Source organism: Opisthorchis viverrini (genome assembly GCF_000715545.1).
Source record: "Opisthorchis viverrini unplaced genomic scaffold opera_v5_11, whole genome shotgun sequence".
Lineage (NCBI taxonomy): Eukaryota > Metazoa > Platyhelminthes > Trematoda > Opisthorchiida > Opisthorchiidae > Opisthorchis > Opisthorchis viverrini.
The window spans coordinates 1,384,169-1,386,641 of NW_008751667.1; the positions used below are offsets into that span (position 1 = coordinate 1,384,169).

At 43.7% G+C, this 2,473-nt stretch overlaps 1 protein-coding gene across 1 annotated transcript in view; it reads left to right on the top strand.

Annotated features, from left to right (window-relative positions):
• The window catches only part of T265_01055 (hypothetical protein), a gene marked incomplete at both ends in the record, with an annotated part of 15,958 nt that extends 14,011 nt beyond the window's left edge, over window positions 1–1,947 (top strand). The window contains one exon of the mRNA XM_009164998.1: window positions 1,898–1,947. Coding sequence (XP_009163262.1) covers window positions 1,898–1,947 — 50 coding nt within the window. The remainder of the gene's footprint in view (window positions 1–1,897) is intronic.
• Between the last annotated feature and the right edge of the window lie 526 nt (window positions 1,948–2,473).

Below are 2,473 nucleotides of genomic sequence, written 5' to 3' on the forward strand. Positions count from 1 at the left end.
TATATATAAGGAAGTAAACATGCTATTCCTCTCTGAGATGGACTTTGAACAGATGTATTGAAACCCCACGGGTTAGGTTACCTGAGAACGAAATTTTGCCGGCACGACTTCCATAAGCTTTACAGATTTTTGAAAGTTAAAGTTGATACGGTTCAGTGTAGGCGTAGATTCGACCACCGCGAAATTATCTGGCCACTGTGACCATCGATCAACCATTGCTTAACCAAAAGTTTTCAGTTCTGGTGTAGGGTTCACACAAACACATACACTTGTTTGCAAGATGCCTAGAAACCAAAAGATCGATATCTCTGTCAGAAGGTAGATTTAACTAATCCCTGATACGGGTTATGTAGTGCCGCTCGACAGCACAAACCCAGAATACATCGTAAGTTTCCAAGTAAAGCCCAAAAGCATCCAAATCTGCCATAGTCTACGGAGAGTGAGAAACGATTGTAGGCTTTCATCGCCCACCCCCATCCATAGTACTTTTCTGTATGGATTTGAGCTTTCTGTGGGCAAGCGCCGCTTGTTTTGCTACTGACAAATCAAGCTAAACAGAGTGTCGCTCATGGTACATTTTATCCTCACCCAACGATTTCGAGCTATTCATCCTCAAAAATGCAACCCTAGATCTTCGGTTCCTGCTGAGAGGTTTCCCGTGTATCAGAGCTCGCTCATCGAAAAATGACCCTGTATAAAACCTGCCATCTTTGGGGCAGATAGGCAATACTTTTGTATGATTGCCGCGATGGAGTTATCCAGATGCTTGCATGAGATGTGCACAGATGATGGTTCCCAACAGGGATAAAACAGCAGTGCATAGATTGGCTTCACTGGTAGGATGAATCGAATAGCAACAATCAGTAAGCAGTTCAAGAGGAAGGATAATTTCACCGGATGTGTGACATTTCTTTGTCAGTAGTGGTCACTCGAAGAGCCAGCCAATAAGTGATCACGTGATGTGGTCTCCCTTACAAGAGGGTGGGTGGTGCTATGTCCTGTCTAATTGAAAGCTAATCGTGCTGCTGATTAGCCGCTCCTGGCCAGACGGCTACGTGTTCAGCCACTGGCCGGAAAATGTTGGGTTCAAAACACCGTGAGTTTCGTTAGATGCATACTGGTGTAACGGTGACACTACTGATGGGGAGGTATGCGAGTAGTATGTTTTCTTCTTGTAAATTCGCTTTGCGTTTCTCGAAAAGGGAGATCTGTTGCGGAATTTGTGGAGTCGCTTCGTAGCATTTGCTTGGATTTGAGCAATGAATGATTGGAGTCAGTGAATATCCAGGAAAGTTCGAGAAGACGCGTTCAGGAGAAGATGGATGTCCAGTTTTTGTAAATAAGATGCAAATGAGAGTTTCACTTCCCTGTCCAATAGTCTGTAACTGGTCAGTTGTCATTTTCTGATAAATAACTCCGCAGCAAAGTCCTTCTTCCTTTCACTGGTAATGATTCCCAACAAGGATGGTGCCTCTCCGCTTTCCAGCCTATATTGTTATCGCTGACACGGCGAAATCTGTACCGAGGAATTTCTAAATCTCCCCTGCAAGGGCCTTCGTTCATATGGGTGTCGCGTAAACACATTGCAGTTACTAGTCCGGCTAGACACCATAAGGTTCTTCGCGGAGAACAAATAGGACGTTCTGTGACAGAATATCTCATTAGGTCTGTGAATGACACTCCGTAGAATGGTTAGTTTGCCCAGGTTGAGCAGCGACTCAGCAAAAGATGCCCACACTTTGCACTTTTAGATGCATTCTAATGGATGAGTTTGTACACTTACGGTGGGTGTGTAGACTCTGTGTAGCTATTTGTTAGTTCTCAAGGTTACTTGCATGTAGCTATGGGAATCTTGCTATAAAAACACATGGTTATTTATTTTGTTGACGTAACACAGCACGTGGACAGTTGACTACCGGTTTTGCCTTTCTCGGCTTTCCAGAGTAGATTAGCTTTACTCCTTACTCCTCATCTTATTCGTCGGTCGCATTTGAATTTGAATTTGTAATGCATTCTTAACAATGCAAGATTCGCCTTACTGGTTTTAGCTCCCGAGGTGTCGTTTCATCGGAAAAATGGTCAGACGCAAAAGTGACGCACATGTTTTCATAAAGGAAACTACTCACAAGGTTGCTAAAAACTTTTCGACACCCCACGACCGGTTTCGCCCTTCCACTTGGGGCTCATCAGGTAGGCGCAGCCCCCGAGTTTCCGTCAACCTTATGTTCTACTTGAGTAGTTTCCTTTATGAAAATATACTACGATATTTCGAATATCGTGCCAACTGAAGCATGAGGCGGCCTGTGTGCAGCACATTCAGTTGTAGAATATCATAAACGATAGATTCAGTTGAGTCTCTCGTGGTTGAGTCTCTGTGGAAACCAAATTGATTTGCAAATGAGTGTATTTCTCGATAACGGGCATGTTGTTTATTGTGAGTTGGAAATAAAAACTTCAGTTTTTTGTATCCAGC